Here is an 18,951-nt window from a genome sequence, read left to right as displayed (position 1 = left end):
TTTAACCATGCACGGGTCATTCTTCTGTTTCAGGCAAGAGCAAAATGCTGTTGCTATTAACAGTGGCCAGTTTGATATCTGCGCTTGGAACCACACATGGTTTCTTGGGAAAATTACACCCGACAAACCCTGAAGTGACTATGAATATCGTAAGTCACTGGGGGGCGGGGGGTAGGGAACCTATAGAACGAGGAGCTACCACCGTGACTTAGAATCACGGTGAGTTGAAGCCTTGACATGACCGATCAAGAGTAACTAACCATATCTGCTTACCAGATGCGTTTAAAAAGTCAACTAAAACTTAAAGCTGTGTTTTTCCTCCCCAGAGTCAGATGATCTCCTTCTGGGGATACCCAAATGAAGAGTATGAAGTTGTGACTGAGGATGGTTACGTCCTTGGGATCAACAGAATCCCTTACGGAAGGAAAAATTCAGAGAATAAAGGTATAACCCTGCCTCCCTCCCTTTTTCTCCCTTCCTCTTTCCCTCACACTTTTCTTCCTTTCATTCTTTCCTCCCCTCCTTCCTCCTTTCCTTTCCTCCTAAGGACTTAATAAGTCTTGCTTGTTCTGGAAATGTAACAGTGATGAAACTTTACCTCCGGTCTTCAAAGAGATCACCATCAAGTCAATGAGATAGATACATGGACAGATGGTTACAATAGTATGTGACACGTGCTAGACATGTGCAGAGAATATTAAACTAGACGTTCTGGCAAAGGTGCCTAACTGGGCTAGCGGAAGTCAAGAAAAAACTTGCTCTAGAAACAATAACTAAGCTGAGTCCCGGAGATCAAGACAAGTTAGCCAGAATGTGCGAGACGATTTGAGGCTCATTTCCTGAACAGATAAAGGTCATCTTTTTGGCTATTGCTGCCAAAAGTTTATCTTTTTCTCATTGCAAGAAAACTGTGAAGCACAAAAAAGAGTGAAATTCAGCAAGATCACCTATCTATCACTTTACCACTCACAATCCACTTAAATTAACAACATGCTGAATTTCCTCAGAATATAAGTTTTCAATGGCTTTTGAGATGGAATTGGCACCCAATAAACGGCACATATTTAAAGTGCACAATTCGATGTGGCTTGTCACTTGAGTAACTGTCACCGTGATTAAGATAATATATTCAAATAGTCAACTCAGTCAAGCAAACGTATTGCATTCTAGTCCTACGAAAGCCTAGTTCTGTCTTCGTGTTTATCTGAGAATAAGGGATGAGTTTATAAAGCTTGAATACACTTTTCTCCCTCAGGCCGGAGACCTGTTGTGTTTTTGCAGCACGGTTTGCTCGCGTCAGCCACAAACTGGATTTCCAACCTTCCCAACAACAGCCTGGCCTTCCTTCTGGCCGATGCTGGTTATGACGTGTGGCTGGGGAACAGCAGGGGGAACACTTGGGCCAGGAGAAACCTATACTACTCGCCAGACTCAGTTGAATTCTGGGCTTTCAGGTAAAGAAAAGGGACAATTAAAAATAAATACTGAGTTTAGAAAGCATGGGTGGTCGAGTGCGTGTGTATTCCAACCCAGTCCTATTGTTTTTTTTTTAATTTTTAAGTGTTTATTTATTTTTTGAGAGACAGAGGGAGGGAGAGAGAGACAGAGCATGAGTAGGGGAGGGGCAGAGAGGGAGAGGGAGACACAGAGTCCGAAGCAGGCTCCAGGCTCCGAGCCGTCAGCACAGAGTCCGACACGGGTCTTGAACCCACGAACCTCGAGATCATGACCCGAGCCAAAGTTGGACCCTGAGCCGACTGAGCCACCCAGGCGCCCCCAACCCAGTCCTATTTTAACCTGTTATCCTCCAAGTGGGATAAAAGCAAGTCATTCATATCCTAATCCCTTTTTGGTTTCTTCCATACACCGCCCTGCAAGGGTAGCTTTCCCCCCACACTTTCTATAGATCTCAGCACCATTATTCGCAGATTCCCTGAATACGCTTTTCCAAATGGAATGAGCAAAGCAACCTGAAACAAGAAAATTCACTGCCCTCATCAGATTCCCAACGGAGCATCCGCAGAGATTCGGGAGGATGTTAAAACTCAGTGGGAGATTCAAGAACCTGGGGGATTCAAGGCCGAGGCGGGGGAGGGAGAGAGTAAAGATCGGGGACACTGTGGAAAGATTTGCACAGGTTTCTGATCTCCAGCCCTCTAGGGCCTCGTCCCTGGAAATTGCAGGTAAAAGGGGAAACAGCAGAGATTTCTGTGATGATGCTGAGGCACAGAAGTGCTCTGAGGGTTCCAGGGCCTGAGAGGAAGCCCGTGACTCCTGAGTGATGAGGAAGAGAGACAGGACGAGAGATGACAGATGCTGACGAGGGCCGGGTCAGGCCAGCTACAAGGGTCACGCTGAGGGCCTGGGAACTCGTCTGAGTGCAATGAAAAGCCATCAGAAAGTCTCCAACAACAGAGTGGCATAATCTCCGTTTGCATTTCCTTTTCTTTTTTAAATGTTTATTTTTGAGAGAGAGAGAGAGAGAGAGAGAGAGCATGAGCAGGGGCCAGGGGCAGAGAGAGAGGGAGACACAGAATCCGAAGCAGGCTCCAGGCTCCCAGCTGTCAGCACAGAGCCCTAAGTGGGGCTCAAACTCATGAACCACGGGATCATGACCTGAGCCGGAGTGGGACGCTTAACCGACCGAGCCACCCAGGCGCCCCTCCCCATCTGCATTTTCAAAAGCTCACCCTGGCTCATCCGTGGAGAGTGAAATAGAGGGAGACACGATTCACCTGATCAGGCACTGGAACACTGCATACAAAGGATTATTAAATCTGACTTTGATTTTTAGGTATAGGAATAATCCCCATCTGCAGATGCTACCTTGTTTGGATTAAACTGCAGCTGTAACGCTCTGCCTCAGAAATGATGCCATCTGTTTATAAGAAGCCGCCCCTCCAAAGCACCTAATGCTAATGGTCTATCAGCATTAGCTAATGGTCGATCAGCAGCAATGCTTAGAGAACCTAGTTTTCTGTTTCTCTAAGAGAGGCTTAGCTATAAATATGCTCGACTCTTAGAAATTATAGCAAGGAAATGCATGTCGTTTTATTTTTATTTTTTTCCTTGCAGCTTTGATGAAATGGCTAAATACGACCTTCCAGCCACAATTGACTTCATTTTGAAGAAAACTGGACAGGATCAGCTCCGCTACGTTGGCCATTCCCAGGGCACCACGATTGGTAAGTAAAAGGGTTCCTATAGACCTCCTTCCAGCGGTGGGGCAGGCATATTGGCCATTTGCTGATCGTTTTCCATTCATTCTGTGATGTAATGGCCACAACAACCCAGTGACATGGGGACAATTATCATTCCTATTGTATATATGGGGAAGCAAAACAGGAGGGTAAATCATTTGTGCACACATAACACAGGTGCAGCACAGAGGGTGAGTCAGATACTAGCTCGGGCCATCTGACGGCCAAGCCCACGCTCAGAGACATGACTTTGCACGGCCTCTGGACTGAACTTACTCCATCCATTCAACCGCATTTATGGAGCACCAGCCGTGTGTCCTAAGAATACAGCAATAAATGAAGTACATTAAAATTTCCATCTTTGTACTGCATATACTCTAGTGGGGAGGCAGAGAAGGTAACAAGGATCAAAAAGTAAAATAGGAGTGCCTGAGTGGCTCAGTAGGTTCAGCATCAGACTCTTGACTTCCGCTCAGGTCATGATCTCCCGGTTTGTGAGTCTGAGCCCCCACGACGGGCTCCGTGATGACAGCATGGAGCCTGCTTGGGATTCTCTCTCTCTCCCTCTCTCTTCGCCCCTCCCCTGCTCATGCTCTCTCTGAAAATAAATAAACTTAAAAAAATTTCTTTTTAAGAGAGTAGGTAGGTAATAGTAATGTTACGGGAAACAAATAAATCGGGAAAGCCTCTCAGGGAGCGTTAGAGGGGACTCAGCGAGTTTAGAGAAAACCACCAGCACTCTCGGAGTAAAGGCACGAAGGAGGTCAGGGTCTGAGCCGTGTGTATACCTGAAAGACTGATGTTCCGGGAGGAAAGGAGGACAAGAGCAAAGGCTCTGAGGCTGCAGCGTGTTCAAGGAACGGCAGCAGGGCAATGCATTGTGTAGCTGAATCAGATAGAAAGAGAGACAGCGAGAGATGATGGAGGGGTGGGATGTGGTTTGAGGAGGGCAGACTGTTCAGGACCTTTTAATGTTTATTTTTGAAGTGGGGAAGGGGCAGAGAGAGGGAGACACAGAATCTGATGCAGGCCCCAGGCTCTGAGCTGGCAGCACAGAGCCTGACGCGGGGCTCGAACTCACGCACGGTGAGATCATGACCTGAGCAGAAGTTGGACTCCTAACCGACTGAGCCACCCAGGCGCCTCAGGGCTTTTTGACTGTTGCAGGGATTTCAGCTTTTACTCTGAGTGAACAGGGAAACCACAGAGTTTTGAAGAGAGGAGTTCTAGCATCTGACCTCAGGATCCTCAACAGGATGGGAAGGTACAGGGTCCTGTGAACAGGATCCCTCCAGCTGCTGATGGAGAACTGGGTTAGGGAACCCAGCTAGAGGACCCTTAGAGAAACCCACCCGCCTGAGACTTGACAGTGACCTGGCTGAGGGTAGGGAGCTGTGGTGCACGGTTAGTTTCCAGATATATTCTGGAGGGGCAACGTACAGGACTTGCCTCCACAGTGGATATGGGGTGTGAGAGAAAGAGAGGAGTCAAGAATGACCTGAGCACCTGGAGTCATGGAGACACCCAAACCCCGATGGCAAAGGCTGTGAGAAGGGCTGATATGGCACCAGGGAACAGGGGCTGCATTCTCTAGCTGCTGACTCTTAGATACCTGTCGGAGATTTCAGTGCAGGGCCAAGCAGTCGAGTAATGATACAAACCTGGGGTTCAGGGGAGAGGACTGGACTGAAAACACAAAATGTACGTGAGACAGGATGCAAAGGAGTGAGGTCAGACAGGAAAGAGGAGGTGTCCCCCGACTAAGGCCTGGGACGCTCTTAATCCGGAAGATGAGAGGGAACCAGACAATGATCCTGGGAAGTGATGGTGACAGAGCCCGGAGGGAAGCCAGGAGTGCCTGGTGTTCTGGAAGTCAAGAGGAGAATGTGTTTTAAGGAGAAGGTGGTCAACCGTGGAAGAGGCTGTTGAGGAGTCAGGTGAAATGAAGTCTGAGAAGGGACCATTGCACTTGGCAGCAGGAGAGGTGACCTTCCTAAGAGCAACCTCAGAGGAGTGGCTGGGATGCGAGCATCTAGTGAGTTCAAGAGCACATGAGAGAAAGCCAGACAGGGAAGGGAAAGGGTGGAAGCGAAAGGGGGCGGAATAACAGTGTGTTTTTACGCTAGTCCCCACTCTCGGCTGATGGCCTGAGCCCGTGCCATGATTCGAAGCGATCGGAACGTCTGTGTCTAGACACAGATACGAGGAAGTCGATGAAGTTGGTGGTGGGTGCTCATGGGAATCCTCTTTCGACCGCTTGCTCTCCTACAGCACGGATCTCCCCTAGAGAATTTGAGACAGAGAAACAGGTCTGAAGAAGAGCTTCCGGGTGTCCTTTGTCATTGTGGCATACATCATGTTTCCAAGGAGATAAGGATTCAGATTCAGGACATGTACATACACACTGCTTGAGCGAAGGCCAGAAAGGCAGGCGTAGCAGGGGAAGAAGCTGGGACGTGATGCAGTCCCCAAAAAGTCCTCAGCGCACTCTGTCTGGGATGGCTTTTCAGAGTCTTTGAGCGAGACTAGGTGGCTGGGCCTTTTTACCCACCTGTTGGCCAGCCATTCAATGCAGGCTGCCCTGGGAAGAGATTCTGTTGAATTCTTTGAGAACCCTGGATTGTCTTGAGCAAAAGCAAAATCAGAGAGGAGCGGCTGGGGTTGAATAAATGCCTCAGACGTGTAAGGAATCCAGGCAGAGCAGCACAGCATCAGTCCCACATGGCCCATAATCGACTCACACTCCTCTGTCAAAGAGTGGCAGGTGCTCTAGATTACCAAATAGTACACACCGAACAGAGTTTAACCTTTTTTTGATGATCTTGGGTCATAAAATTATTGCCTTGAGATACACTGCAACAGTGTCCTTGGGATTTGTTGAGATAGGACTGACACTAAATAACTCCCAATGACCACTCTTTGGAGTCAACTGAATTAATGGGATCATTCTTCTTTCCTACGAATGGATATCTTATCATTGCTGTCACCCCACTCCTATTCTTCTGGAAGGTGTTTCTAATCTTCTGTGTACTGGGAAGTTAGATAAGCACCCTTGTTAGAATTGTGCGTAAAATAGGATTGTTCATTCTGAGCCAGCAAGTGTATTCTGAGAAGTCACCTGTCTTGACAGTGTGGGGACCTACTGATACCCACGCGGGTTCTTCACGTGTGATTCTTGCTTTCTCTGGGTGATATGCTGGTTGTAATCTGCAGAGTTAGGCAATCAAGTAAAGAATCCCGTAATAAATGTAGTCTTCTTGAAAGACCATTCTTCCTCAAGTAAAATTAGGCTGTATATTACATAGGTGACGTTAAGTGTCTACATTTGAAACTTTTTTTTTTCAGGCTATTCTTGTGTCTAAAAAAAACCCATTATTAACTGTGGGGAGAGATTATCCTATGTAGTTTGACTGTATAGAATGTAGCTCAATAACTATTTGGTCACATCCTAGTCTACCAATATGCCACTGTTCATAAAATCAGTTAATTACAGACAGGAGCTGAGTATATTTACCGTGTGTAGACGTTTGGATTATCTTGGCTACTCACTTGTCTAGCATTTACGATATGCCTCGTGTCCTGGTAAATACCTTCTATAATTCACCTCACTTTGTTCCTAAAAAACCTAATGAAGCACTCATTATTATCCCCATATTTCAGATGAGAAAACTGAGGCTCTTAGTTTTAGGTGACTCCTCCAAGGTCACAAAGCCAGTAAACCACAGAACTGGGATTCAAATCCTGTTTGGTCAGATTTCAAACCTGTGCTTTTCATCTTCCCACTTACATACCCTACTCATCTGCAATGCTAATGATCTCCCTGAGATGACATGAATTTGAACTCATCAAAATCCATACGTTGTATACATCGCTCTTGTCACCGTTTGATTAACCTAAAGTTAGCCTATTTTCGAAAGTCAGATAAAAGAATTTAGTATGACTTTTGAAAAGTTCTAGCCTCACGTTCCCAGACAGTCTATGAGAAGAAAACAAATCTATGAAAATCTGATCGCTCTGAGCAAGCAGAGATGGTCAGTGTCTCAGGTTGTCGTTCTTAGTAAATGGCACTTGGAGTAAATCCAAAATAATGTCCCGCTTGTAACACATGCGCATGGGCCTTCTTCGCCGGTTCTTTGTTCTATTTCAGGTTTTATTGCCTTCTCTACCAATCCCAAGCTGGCTAAGAAAATAAAAACTTTTTATGCACTGGCTCCTGTGGCCACTGTCAAGTACACCAAGACCCTGTTAAACAAGCTCATGCTTCTTCCGTCGTTCCTCTTCAAGGTATGTGATTCTCTTTAATTGAATCTAAGATAACAAATCGCCCCTGGGTTTCAGAGTGATGCAGACAGAACAAAATCACCTGGGGTGGTGTCCAATCACGTTGTCACCCAGGAGTGGGGAGGGACGCATGCGCGTTTTATTCCTTGTGCGCACACGTGGTTTAGTCCTTGCGCGCGCGTGTATTATTTCTCGGCTAGCGCCGACCGCAGTTGAGTCCCCGTTGAGCCGCTGAGATCCCCGTTTGTTTCCGCGTGTTCCGTTACTTTCCGAGGGTTAGCAACTCCGGGAGTGTGGGTGCTCCCTCACAGACGTTCGGTTTCCTTCAACCTGTGTGAAAGCCGCGATTCCACAGCAGAGCGGGGAGGGGAAATAAGAACAAAACCACACAGTCAAAAGAAGAAGCGTAAACTACCCATCGCGGAGAAAACCAGGAAGAGGAAAGGTAGAAAACAAAGGGAAGGGGAGGGAAAAGGAAGAAGAGTGGAAGAAGGCAACGCTTGGCGAGGCCAGGACCTTGAGGCCCTTCATCAAATGCCCTTGGCTTTCCAACGCTTTTCCTAAAAGTTTCCTCCTTTGGTGGGGTTCCAGAGGACTGGAGCATGGGTCGCAATAAGCCGGAAGTGCCTTGTATAGGCGCCTACAGGGGAGGGAATTCGTAATCTTTGTTCTTCCTACACTTAATCCCCTCCTTCTCCCCCCTGCAGAAACCAACGCTCACATACACAGACACGACATCCTTTAGAACAGTTTTACATCAGGCTGTAAAAAGTCATGCTGCTATTTCCTCCTGCGGTTTGGTACTATTCATTTCTTTTCACTCCGAACGAACATGTGTGTGTGTGTCGCAAGCCTAAGAGACTTTACCTCCAAACTACATTTGTAAAGCTTCTATTCACAATGTGAAAAATCGTAATGACCTTGAGTATAATTACTGGCTGTGTTGATGCAGATATTTATTACCTCCTTGTGCTCTGAGGCTCTGATAGGCGATGTGGACAGATGGTTTTAAAGTAATAATAAAAAGCACTAGACCTTAAGTCAGGGGCTTGAGGCTTGGGTCAGGTTTCTAGCTATAATCCGGTTCTACTTAGCACAAGCCCCTGCCTCTATTAGCCTCCTGTTTCCTCATGCAGCCTTCTTCTTTCCTCAAGAAGACTTGAAGCAAATCTTTCAATTGTCTTTCAACCCATGCAGTCCCGGCTTCATTGTCTTTCCAAAGGCTTTGCTGAAAATATGGCTGAGTCACCATTTCCGCTCCTGATCTTTTCATGTTTTATTGCTGAAATCACGTATCTCGGCACTTAATTATGACATTCTGCCACATTGTTTTATGATCTTATTTCATAACGCTTAGTAGCCCAACTAGACTATAATTCTTTGTGTCTTATACTTCTCAGCAGCCAGTATATTTCTCGGTGGAACCATAAATACTCAGTATGGAGCATCGGCCCTATCCCCTCCACAACTATGTTGTGGGAATAAAGTGAGAAAAAGTTTTCAAGATTCCTAAAACAACATAAGATGAAAATCCCATCAGCCTAGTCACACCTATACCAGGAAACAAGACAAATTAATGTGTCTTTTCTGCAGCTTAATTTTTGGAAACTTCTAACGATGCTTTTGTTTTTCAGATGATATTCGGGAACAAAATATTCTACCCACACCACTTTTTTGATCAATTTCTTGCCACTGAAGTGTGCTCCCGCGAGATGGTGGACCTCCTCTGTAGCAACACCTTATTTATCATTTGTGGATTTGACACTAGTAACTTGAATATGGTTTGTATGCATTGACATTTCTTTTTTTTTTTTTTTTTTGCATTGACATTTCTATTCTGAAGATTTTGAGCAACACTTTGATGACTTGTCCTACCATCACTTAGAAAGGATCATTCAGGGGCGCCTGGGGGGCTCAGTCGGTTATGCGTCCGACTTTGGCTCAGGTCATGATCTCGCGGTCCGTGGGTTCGAGCCTCGTGTCGGGCTCTGTGCTGACAGCTCAGAACCTGAAGCCTGCTTTGGATTCTGTGTCTCCTTCTCTCTCTCTGCGCCTCCCCTGCTTGCGCTCTGTCTCTCTCGCTCTCTTAAAAATAAACATTACACAAAAAAATTTTTTTGTAAAGAAATGATCATTGAAACAGCTAGAATAGCTTCAGAACTGTGTCTAGGCCATGTAGCTCAGCCCAAGGGAAGTCACACCGTTGCTCCCAGTTTTGTTCCCTTCAGCTCCCTGCTGTCACCCAAGGGCCCCCTAAAGTAAACAGCAGGTAGAAAAAATAGTAGATGGTGAGCACTACTCACTTTTGACCACCTAAATAATTGGCATCATATTTAAATTCTGTGAGGGGAGGCATTGAGCCATATGTTTTGGCAGGCTTCTCTGTAGGAAAACAATGCCTAGGCATTGAATAAATGTTCTTTATAAATATTCTTATATTTATATATAAGAATAAATATATATATATTTATTTATATATAAGAATAAATATATATATATTTATTTATATAGCCTTAATGCTAGGGCACCTGGGTGGCTCAGGGGGTTGAGCGTCTGACTCTTGATTTCCATTCAGGTCATGATACAACAGTTCATGGGATCGAGCCCCATGTTGGGGCTCAATAAATAAACTTTAACAACAACAACAACAACAAAACTCATTTCAGAGAAATTATGTTAGCGCTCGTCCACACTCTTTATCTGCTATTTCACTTGCTTTGCCTTGGGTAGGGGTTTTAAAGTTTATTTATTTTGAGAGAGAGAGAGAGGGAGAGAGAGAGAGAGAGAGCATGAGTGGGGAAAGGGCAGAGAGAGAGGGAGAGACAGAGAATCCAATGTGGGCTCGAACTCATGAACCGTGAGATCATGACCTGACTGAAATCAACAGTCCAACGCTTAACTGACTGAGCCAACCATGTGCCCCGGATTGGGGTTTTAAGACTGCAAAATGCAGAATCAAAAGTAGTTAAGAGTATGGAGTCAAGCTAAGAGGCTAAATTCAAATCCTGTTTTTGGAGCTTACACTCATCTTCTTGGTTTGCTTTTCCACAAAATGTACCATTGTGGAGATTAAATGAACTAATATGTGTAAGACATACAGAACATAGTTCAAAGCACATCACTCATAGCAGTAGCACGTTTTGCTAGTGATACTATTATATATCGACAATTATCCTCACTCAAAATTGTCAGTTTAGTTACATACCCTTGAGCACCTAAAAAAAACAAAACAAAAACACCAAGTGCACTGATAAGACGATATAATTCTACCTACAGGTACCTACTCACTAAACAACGTTTATTGGAGGCACTACTAAGGGTTGTAGCTACTGGGAACACAATGGTGAAAAGACAGATATGTTCCCTCCCTTACGGAAATCTAGGACATTCAGGTCTTTTTCTCAATGTTAGTCAGAATCTGTAGATATTTTAAAATATATACGAACAAAGGGAACTTTCCTTAGTTCCTATTTTTGATGGTAAATACAAGTCTCATCCTTCTCCCTTGGAAGGGAGTCACTCTCTTTGGCTCTGGGAATGTCTGCCATTTTGTATGTGGAGCTCGACAGAGTAGTCTACCTTTACCACACCAAGAAAAGGCAGACCAAATTACTGGGTTCCATCCATAAAAGCCTTATGAGAAAAATAATAATACAATAGATACATGAGGAGGCAATTAGAGAGTTCATCCTCTGCATGAAAATTATGTGAAGAGATACTTCATTCCCCTATGAAGATGGTCAATTTGTTTGATCCTATCCATGGTCTTCGATACAGTGGAATTAAGACCCACTGTGAACTAATCTATGCAAGATGAAATGGGGATTTCAGTTTGTTGTCCGGGGTCTGACCAAGGACACTGATAAGACAGCAGGATGGCATAGAGATTATAAATGTGCCATATATGTATACTGACTATCGCATATATGGCGTATACATACATACGTCTAGATGTATATATACATATATAGGTCTGTAGAGCAAGAGGCTTGTGTATGGACGTTACATTTACTGCACTCCGGCACCGGGTAGGGAAGAATGAAGAGCTGAGAAGTTAGAGAGCTAGATTAAAGTCCCTGGCTCCACCCTGATACAAACCATGTGACATTGGCCATTTCTGGAAACTTCTTGGGAAGTCTTCTCATGGAGTAGCCACTGACCAAACAAACTGGCTCCTGCAATTGCCCCTTGCAAACTCTAAGCTGGCATACAGCCGTGTTGCTCCTATCTTTCGGGTAAACCCTGCCCTTAAACACCTGACCTGGATCAGAACAATTTCAGTCTTAGGCTATTTTTAAGAAACCAAATATACATCGGTGTCTGTGTGTCTGTGTTTGCTTTCTAGAGTCGCTTGGATGTGTATCTGTCACATAATCCAGCAGGAACGTCGGTTCAAAACGTCCTCCACTGGTCCCAGGTATCATTTCTCAAATAGTATTAAAACTTCTGTTGTGTGCCTGAACCCCTGGCACTTTACCCAAAGCACATTCTTTTTTTTTTTTTTTTTTAGTGTTTATTTTTATTTTTGAGACAGAGAGACAGAGCATGGGCAAAGGAGGGGCAGAGAGAAGGGGAGAACCCACAAGCCACGAGATCATGACCTGAGCCGAAGTCAGACGCTTAACCGACTGAGCCACCCAGACGCCCCCCTAAAGCACACTCTTAAGATAGTCTGCCAAATGCTCCTGGAAGGGAATTTTTCTGCCATGTTGCTAGTTGCTGATAATAGCTATCAATCCATGTGAATGGAAATCCTCTGAAAACAATCACTTTTGGGAGCAAAGAAATGAATGATTTTTAGGACGTGGCATGCAAGAAAAAAATATTTCAAGCAAAGCTACATTTAAATTTGCACAGATATCTTGTCCTAGATGATGAACAGTCTTGGTTTTTTGGAAGGAGAAGAATGTTTTTCAATAACTGTTTACATTGGAAGTAAACTTCTTAGAAAGCTTTGATTTTTCACACAGTGAGGAGAGTTTTTATTTCTTTGTATTCTTAATTTCTCTCCATTAGGCTGTCAAGTCTGGGAAATTCCAAGCTTTTGACTGGGGAAGTCCGGTTCAGAACATGATTCACTTTCATCAGGTAAGCTTCTTGAAGTTAAAATTATTCACATTTTGAAAGACAAAGATATAAAAGGTTTGAGATGAAATTACAATAATCATGCATACACTTTCCAAAGGAATGTTAGTGCCCAGACTCATCCTTCAGGAAATTAGAAAGCAGACGATAATTTCCTTAGAATCCTGTCATCAGACCAGACATCGCGCCGTGAACTCCTGCTCCAGTGGCCGCACTCAGGGTACTGCACCACCACGTGCGAGGAACGTTCTAGAACGCATCACCCCTCACCCTCTTGCACAGACTTGCCCTGGATGCTACACCCCAGCACACGGTTCCCTCCTTCCGGAAATGCAATTCTCTGATACAACAAGCCAATAATTGGAACGGCTTGTGAGATAAAGCTGAAATCTCTGGTCTTCTTACACAACACCCTTTCCTTTGTCGAAAGCCAGAGAAGCGATTCCACCACATTCCAGATATAAGATGTTAGGGTGGCATGTTGGCAGGTCAAGGCTGAGATACCTGTCAGCAGGCAGGGGCTTTGTCTAAAGGCAGGCACACTGGCCACCCCTTGCACTCACTGCAGCACAGAGAAGCCAGGCTTTGGAGTCCATCCTATCTGGGGCCCGTAGGCGTTCAGATAGGAATTTCTTCGTCTCTCCACCCAGATGTGGAATGAGACAATGTCTTCCAGCCCTCAGCGCAGGCTGCACCCTCAGACCATCACTGGCCAAATTTGAACAGGAGAGCCACCCTGCAGTTTTGGTAATCCTCTCCCCTTCTTTCTGACCCCACCCCAAATTTTCCACCCAAGTATTGGTGGGGAGCCTCCCGATTTCCATCTGCTTCCATGACTCAATGTTTAGAAGGGATTTCTATCTCTTCACCACAATATCGTATGTGTAGAGACGATGCCTCCTGCTTTTGTGCCATTTTCGATGTCTTAAAGAGGGTTTTTGCACAACACCATCAGATCAAGCATTGCTGAGATGCCTTTTCCCCGACCATCACCTCCACAAGGCCCCACAACACAGACTTGCTTTGCATCTACCTTTCTACTGGACTGTACCTACCAGCAGTCCCAGGCACCCATCTGGGAGGACCTGGAACACCAAGTCCCAAGTGCACCCTCCCCCCACCCAGCCAAGCCCGAAATAGCACAGGATGGTCTTCCACTGAGGCAGCGACACTAATTTAAGAGCCAGAAGCCAGCATCTAATAAACCCTTTGAACAGTGGAACATGAATAAAGGAAAGTAGGTTTATTATTACGGATATTCTCTATACTACTCTTTTCTTCACTATAATAAAGTGTTAAAATACTGTGAACAATTCTATATGATTCGTTATTTTGCTATGACAAGTTGGCTATTCTGTAAGGTGAGAATATAGAAAAATTTAGTATATTGGATAGCATTCTTGAGAACATGATCGGAAAAAACCAACAAAATTCTCTGTTGATAGTGGTGAAATTGGTAATGGTTTGCTTATTTCCTTGTCCTGCTTTATTAACCTTTTTAAAATGTGTGTGTAAATGGTGATTTTCTAGAACTGCAAATGGGGCTGATGATAGCTTTTATCACAATTTGATCCAATATTTAGAAAAGTCAGGTAAGTATTCAACAAATACAACCCCTTCACTGAACTGACTGACCTACCCACTGACCCTACTGATACATCAATACAAAGCCAAAATAAATGACTCAAGACATTTCAAGATCATATTTTAGAGGGTCTGGGTAGAAACAGTCAATTACAGTTAGAATCCAGTCAAATCCACTTCCTTTCGCTTGGGTAGAAATCTAAATTTTTAATTTGTAAGAATTGTTATCTAAAGCCTTGCTATTCAAGGCCATGGTCCAGGACCAACAGTGCCAGCATCACCTAGGAATGCAGAATCCTGGCCCTTCCCCCAGATCAGAATCTTCATATTAACAAGATCCACAGGTGATTTATAGGCCTGTTAGAGTTTAAGAAGCACTGACCTAAAACATATTGCATCTACTTTGTGTTGTGGATAAGGGTGACTTTCTCTGAGCAATGGCTGTTAAGAATCTTCTTAAAAAACTAGGTCATGCCATTTGCAAAACATGGATGAAACTTGAGGGCTTGATACTAAATCAACTAAGTCAGACAGAGAAGGATACATAGTGTATAATCTCACTTCCGTGTGGGATCTAAAAACAAAAACAACAGCTGAGTTCATAGATACGGAGAACAATTGGTAGTTGGCAGAGGTGAGGGGTACAGGGTTGGTAAAATGGCTGACGGTGGTCAAAACGTACAAACTCCCAGTTCATACAGCAAGTAAGTCCTGAGGGTGTCACGTACAGCATGGTGACTATAATGAACAATACCGTATTGCGTGTTTGAAAGTTGCCAAGAAAGTAGATCTTGAAAGTACTCATCACAAGAAAATAAATTGCGACTATGTGTGGTGGTGGACATTAACTACGCTTATTGTGGCAACCATTTCATGATATGTGCATATTTTAAATCATTATGTTGTACACCTGAAATTAATATAATGTTCTAAGTCAATTATACTTCAATAAAATATCTAGGCTGGCTAATGGTACATATACATACATATGTATATATATGTATACATATACATATATATATATACGTATATATATGTATGTGTGTGTGTATACACATATACACACACATATGTATATTATATATTAAATAATATATAAATATATTATTATATATTAAATATGTAAATATATATTAATTTAGCCAAGGAATAAATATTTAAAGTGCAGCTACCTACAAAACTGAGATTCTTTCTGTCTTGCATTTTAGCCCACACCCCCCTACTACAACCTGACGGACATGCACGTCCCGATTGCAGTGTGGAATGGTGGCAATGACTTGTTGGCAGACCCTGAAGATGTCGACCTTCTGCTTTCCAAACTCCCCAATCTCATTTACCACAGGAAGATTCCTCCTTACAATCACTTGGACTTTATCTGGGCCATGGATGCCCCTCAAGTAATTTACAACGAAATCGTTTCTATGATGGGAGAAGATAATAAGTAGTTCTAGATTTAAAGAATTATCCATTTATTTTTCCAAAATTAATTTCTTCTCTCACACACGGTTCTCTATAATGCTTTGGGATACGGTGATTCTTCCTGTAATTTTGATTTTAGAAATATATTCGCATCAATAATCTTTCCGTTTATTGTTTTGGATTTAAAATAATTTTAAGGGGCACCTGGGTGGCTCAGTCGGTTAATCGTCCGACTCTTGATTTCAGCTTGAGGTCACGATCTCACCGTTCATTAGTTCAAGCCCTGCATCGGGCTCTACGCTGACAGTGCAGAGCCCGCTTGGGATGTTCTCTCTCTCCCTCTCTCTCTCTCTCTCTCTCTGTCTCAAAATAAATAAGGGAGAAAATAAACAAAATAATTTAAAAAATTTTTTGTGCTTAACATGGGGTGCAGAAACTCTCGAAAGAACAGATTCCTGGAGAGGCGAAACGTCTCTTCCGGCCTTCCCATTCCATGCATCTGCTAGACCCAACCTAGAGCATGAGACACGAGTGGTGAGTGTTGCCAAGAGACGGTCCCGGGATGGAACACTGATGCCCCCCACGTGTGCGTGAGATCGAGTACCCGTGTGCATCGCCTTCTATGGCCTACGACCGCTGCAGCCCATTCTCTCCCTCTCCGCTGCATGTCACGTGCTGTTTTCCATATTTACCTCCATGAAATGGCAAAGCAAGCTATAAGCTCAATCAAAGGCAGCTCACTCTCACTTCCTAGAGGGAAGAGACCAACGGGTAGCCCTGGTTCTGGAAGTTGGGGACGAAATGTGTTGTCTATCCCTTCTGCTCTTCTATCCCACATCCCTGGACCTTGACCACAAAACGTGCAACAAGTAACCACAAGATTTTTCACGTCACTGCCGCCGTCCTGGCAAACACGGGATCCAGAAGCACGCCCACTGCTCTGTAGGTCAGAACGCGCTACTGTCACCAGCTGGTGCGTCATCTGCCCCCCCCCCCCCCAAATGTCTCCTCCAAACGTCCAAGATTCCAAGATCTCCACTAAGCACGGTCTCACCTGGGAAATTCTACCAACCCGGTGATATTGTGACCTCGTATTTTACACAATGAAGCTTTTTGGGTCACGCTATAGTAGGGCTTAATGGGCAGAAAATACATATGAGATCAAGACTATCTGGTACCCACGTCGTGTATAGAACATAGTGGGTATTCACGAAATGCTGTTAATGTTTCGTTACACTGCCAGGTCCCTCAACCTTTGCTAGAAAGCCTGAAGCTTTCTTGTTCATTTTATCCCCTGTATTTTTAAAGTGGAAACAAGAAATTGGTCAAAGAAGATCATGTAAAAGCCTTGATTTCAATATTTCAGTGAACTTTGTTGGCGGCCTTCAATAAACTGACATGAGCGTCTCAGTGCCTAGTGACTAATGTTCATGGTGGCGTCACTGGTTAAGGAGTCAGATGCTTCATCAACTCTGCCTTCTCAAGAGAAGAACGATCATTAAAGCAAACTCCGTTTCTTTTAGTCTGCGTTTAGCAAACGCGGACAACTTTGGTTTTAGTTGTTGAACCCAAGTAGGTATATAGTTTATAGAAATAAATATGTTTCTACTAATATCTCTCATTCCTAAATCTGAACGGTCAACATCCCAGCTGACCTTCAAGGATTTATTTCACTAGTTACTACCTAGTTCCCATAGTAGTTTGAAGCAAATTTGAGACATTATATATTTCACCAATGAGTATTTCAGGATGTATTTCTGGAAGATAAGGTCTCTTTTTATTTCTTAATTTTTTTAATGTTTATTTATTTTTGAGAGACAGAGAGAGAGAGAGCACGGGGGAGGGGCAGAAAGAGGGAGACAGAATTCGAAGCAGGCTCTGTGCTGATAGCAGAGAGCGGGATACGGAGTTCGAACTCCCCAACTGTGAGATCATGACCTGAGCCGAAGTCAGATGCTTAACGCACTGAGCCACCCAGGCGCCCCTGACAAGGTCTCTTTTTAAACATAACAATACTATTACCACATCCAAAAATTCCTTAATATCGTTAAACATCCAGCCTCTGTTCAAATTTCCAATTGTCTCAAAAATGTCAAATTTTTTTATAGTTTGCTTGAATCAGGATCCAAATAAGCTCCTCGCCTTTTTATTGGTTGATCTGTCTCTTATCTCATTAGGTCTACAGGTCATCTGTCCCATTTCTTTTTATTTCTTTACATTTTTTTGGTTGTTGTTGTTAGAGAAACTGTCTTTTGCTTGTAGTTTCATACCAATGAGATTTTTGCTGATCATATTTAGTAGTATTATTTAACATGTTCCTCTCCCCTTCTCATGTCCCATAAATCAGGAATTCTTAACCCCAACACGACTGACATTCTATTTGCCAGATAATTTTGCCCAGATAAGCCTGGGCTTTATAGGTTTTCGCAGCATCCCTGGTCTTTACCCACCAGATGTCAGTAGAACACACGCCCGAAGTGGTGACAGTTAACAAAGTCTCCAGATGTTGTCAAATACCCCCTTAAGGGAAAAACTGTCCCCCCTCCCTGCCAAGAACCATTCTTGTGGGGGCGCGTGGGTGGCTCAGTCAGTTAAGCATCCGACTCTTGTTTCCGGCTCAGGTCATGATCTCACGCTTCCTGGGTTCGAGCCCCCATCGGGCTCTGTGCTGGCGGATGGAGCCTACTTGGGATTCTGTCTCCCTCTCTCTCTGCCCTTCCCTCGCTCTCTCTCTTTCTCTCTCTCAAAAATAAATAAACATTTAAAAATTCTTTTAAAAAAGAACCGTTCTTGTCAATTATAACCTTGGTCACATTAAGATCTGTTTTAGAAAAACTACTTCAGAGACCGAGGATCATAACGCAAAACTGCTCATCTTTTAGGAGGTCAGGAACCATTTCTCTTCAGTCCCCAGATTCAACTGTTCACTAGGGGCTAGGGAGTGGTGATGGTCTAAGTGAATCAATTTTTTTTTTTCATTTATTAGCTTGGATACTTCCATAGGAGAGAATTTTCTTCGAGTATTACTTGGCTACCACAAAGTATATGCTTCTTTCCCTTTTTCAATTTCCAAAATTAATTTTCCTTCTTTTAGTATCATAATAAATTCATGGTCCTTTGCATATTCGATGTGTTTCAATTCAATGCAATTTTTATCCTTAGTGATATTAAAATCATTCCCTTTTATTGCTTGTGAGAGCCTCTATGAATGGCTCCATCGTCCTTTTGACCTCACCCATCATCTTGTGTATTTGCCTCCCCTGCTCTGGAATCAATTATTTCCCTAAGAAGTCCTGGCTCCTTTGAAGACGTCATATTCTAGGGGCACCTGAGTGGCTCCATGGGTTGAGCGTCCAACTTTTGATTTCAGCTCAGGTCATGG

General features: G+C 43.8%; 1 protein-coding gene across 3 annotated transcripts; it reads left to right on the top strand.

Annotated features, from left to right (window-relative positions):
- Positions 1-26: 26 nt before the first annotated feature.
- Positions 27-15,607, top strand: LIPF (lipase F, gastric type). 3 transcript variants are annotated; one of them, XM_058696016.1, is made up of 9 exons: positions 27-149; positions 327-441; positions 1,352-1,454; positions 3,076-3,185; positions 7,348-7,484; positions 9,116-9,262; positions 11,827-11,898; positions 12,498-12,569; positions 15,359-15,607. In XM_058696016.1, the coding sequence occupies exons 1-9, from the start codon at positions 45-47 to the stop codon at positions 15,593-15,595; spliced, it is 1,098 nt and encodes a 365-aa protein (XP_058551999.1). In that variant the 5' UTR covers positions 27-44; the 3' UTR covers positions 15,596-15,607. The 3 variants fall into 3 exon arrangements, with proteins under 3 accessions (XP_058551999.1, XP_058551997.1, XP_058551996.1); XM_058696014.1 differs by having other exon boundaries at positions 327-444; positions 1,256-1,454; XM_058696013.1 differs by lacking the exon at positions 9,116-9,262 and having other exon boundaries at positions 141-149; positions 327-444; positions 1,256-1,454.
- The last annotated feature ends 3,344 nt before the right edge of the window (positions 15,608-18,951 follow it).

The sequence above is a fragment of the Neofelis nebulosa genome, chromosome 13, assembly GCF_028018385.1.
Source record: "Neofelis nebulosa isolate mNeoNeb1 chromosome 13, mNeoNeb1.pri, whole genome shotgun sequence".
Taxonomy (NCBI): domain Eukaryota; kingdom Metazoa; phylum Chordata; class Mammalia; order Carnivora; family Felidae; genus Neofelis; species Neofelis nebulosa.
The sequence above is the reverse complement of the archived record's forward strand: the minus strand, read 5'-3'. Positions and strand labels throughout refer to the sequence as shown.

Excerpts from the sequence above, each read along its gene's own strand:
- LIPF (XM_058696014.1), top strand. The coding sequence starts at position 45 with ATGCTGTTGCTATTAACAGTGGCCAGTTTGATATCTGCGCTTGGAACC. Across the intron at positions 1,455-3,075 it reads GTTGAATTCTGGGCTTTCAG|CTTTGATGAAATGGCTAAAT; the intron begins GTAAAGAAAAGG and ends TTTTCCTTGCAG. Across the intron at positions 11,899-12,497 it reads ACGTCCTCCACTGGTCCCAG|GCTGTCAAGTCTGGGAAATT; the intron begins GTATCATTTCTC and ends TCTCTCCATTAG.